The following is a 2253-nucleotide window of genomic DNA, read 5'->3' on the forward strand; positions in this document are numbered from 1 at the left end:
TCGGCTCGCTCGAGCGCTGTCCGTTCCATGATGACTATCAGAAGCGTAATACACACACGTGATACCCGCCTGAATCGATAAGGTTGTGGCGCGTGAAGCAACCACACAACAAACCTGCAGAATTAATTTGGTGCATTCGTGACAGGGGAAAAGAGTGGTATATATCGCACAGTCTCGAATATCGTGTTGGTTTTTATTCATTATTGCGTTCATCTCGGCGTGGCAGACGAACCAGTACCTACCCAGAACAGTGGCACTCACGAGATCCTCGGTTCGATTTCAAACGAACAATATCATTACTGCATTTCAATGGTCGTGAAAGGGCATTATAAGTGTGGAACGCATAATCGCTTCCGCAATTCATTATCACACGTGAAGTGATATGGTACCATAGTTCGGAATATATTTCGAACCTTCTCGGCTGAACTCCACAACATTCTGAAAATCGCTAAAGGGGTGAATGTAAAAGCGTACGAAAACCACTAAAACATTTCTCATGCTGCATACTTGATACTTGATGGTTTCCTATCCTGATTCTGAGTTCTGCAATCTTTTCAATTCTACACAGCGACTCCCAGTTGGATTGCCACCATGGGAATCGCGAACTGTGGGAATTTCCCACAATTTTCTATCAGTATGTTCGGATTTCAAGCCAAGCTTGGCCCCCACGAAACTATTCTCCGTCGTTGACACAAAATGCCGCCCAAATTACCATCGGAGCAGAGTTACAACGTCTTATACGAAATACACTATGAGTAATCGGCGATTACTAATCGCCGGGGTATTATTATCATAATCCCCTTCAATCGCGAACTCGGGAGTAGCCACGTCCACAGTCCCTCAGGAAGCACACCAATGATGCAATATACCAAGGAGTCCTCGGCAAGGACAGGCTAATTCTGATAGCATATACATGCATGCCCTCTAGCAGCGCTAGGATATACGTTTAGTTCTCTCGGCTGAACTCGGATCCCTAGTCTCGCTATACATAGCGAGAATTCAGACACGACTCGAGATAGAATTCCCTTATTGTCATCAACACGCGTAGCTGACCATGTGCACATCTTTCAACACTGCTCAACCCTTGCGTCCCCATACTTCGAATCGATCGGCTTATCCCCCTTCTTTCCCCAGTTCAACAAAGCATCGTTATCGATCTCACCCATCGATGGGAAGCCATTGTACCTGACGACACTCTTCATGTCTCTATAATCACTTAGAGAAGAGAAAACTGAGAAGCTGACTCGAAAGTTCATGACAATCATCGGCATTCCTATTCCTACCAAGGCTCTGCTGAACTAAGATCAAGTTTACATTGACACAAGATGAAGTATAAAGTTGAATCATCAGGACAAGTGCCGAAGGAAAATTTGCACAAAGTCGACTACGTCTGTTGGTAACAATATAAGAATTCTGAAGAGAATTTGAGAAATTCTTAGAGGAAACCTGTGGGAGGCACCGGTGTCACTAACTCCTTACTACTCCTTACTAAAACATGACACCAATACCATCACCACAACTGAATGGAAGGGCATCGGAACCTCCTCATGCGGGAACAAGTCGTGAAATTCCGTCATGCTATAATGTAACTTCACGACTTATTCTCAGATTATCCTTCCATTGCTAATCTATCAGACTAAACCTACCCTATTCCCACCACCTTCTTGTCAGGATTCACAATAACAGCGCCAACCTGAGGATAAAGCTCCCGAAAGTGATAGAGCAAATCACATACGATTCGTATGATATGATTGGGACTTTTAAATTATCCTACTTCACGGTACGAGATAATGAAAATCTCAATATTTGCCGAGTAGAAATTGTTTTTGCCTATGGAATAGACCGGGATAAAGTGTTTCCACAACTCAGATAGAATATCGCTGCCGCCGGGGATCGAACCTGCGTGGAAGGGTCCTTGCTCCTCATCGCTGTAACATGCGCGAGCGCCATAAAATATTCTGTCCATGCGAGGTTATCCTCTCTCGGACCGCAATCATCCTCGGGGACTCTCATAGTCGGCGAATCAGCCATGTTATTAGAAATACCACCGCTAAACAGTCGAGCCGCTCGATGTACATTCTTTTATTGGTATGGTTAGGAGACATATGACACAACACGAGGGTGTCTTAAAACACAAAGGTTCCATGCTGGAATCGTATAGTATCATCGCCTTCACTGCCTCAGTAACCACCCTATAAGGCTCATAGGGTGGCCACTGAGGCATATGTGCTGATAGCAGTAGCAGCAGTATGA

General features: G+C 44.7%; 1 protein-coding gene across 1 annotated transcript; it reads right to left on the bottom strand.

The window, feature by feature from the left end:
- Positions 1-114: 114 nt before the first annotated feature.
- On the bottom strand, positions 115-2031 carry Pmar_PMAR024451 (Deoxycytidylate deaminase, putative; the record flags this gene model as incomplete). The annotated part of the gene is made up of 4 exons (XM_002782562.1): positions 115-238; positions 1099-1185; positions 1647-1693; positions 1900-2031. Coding segments are annotated over 4 exons (390 nt in total), but the record flags the coding sequence as incomplete, so codon positions are not given.
- Between the last annotated feature and the right edge of the window lie 222 nt (positions 2032-2253).

This window comes from Perkinsus marinus (genome assembly GCF_000006405.1).
Source record: "Perkinsus marinus ATCC 50983 genomic scaffold scf_1104296938800, whole genome shotgun sequence".
NCBI classification, from domain to species: domain Eukaryota; phylum Perkinsozoa; order Perkinsida; family Perkinsidae; genus Perkinsus; species Perkinsus marinus.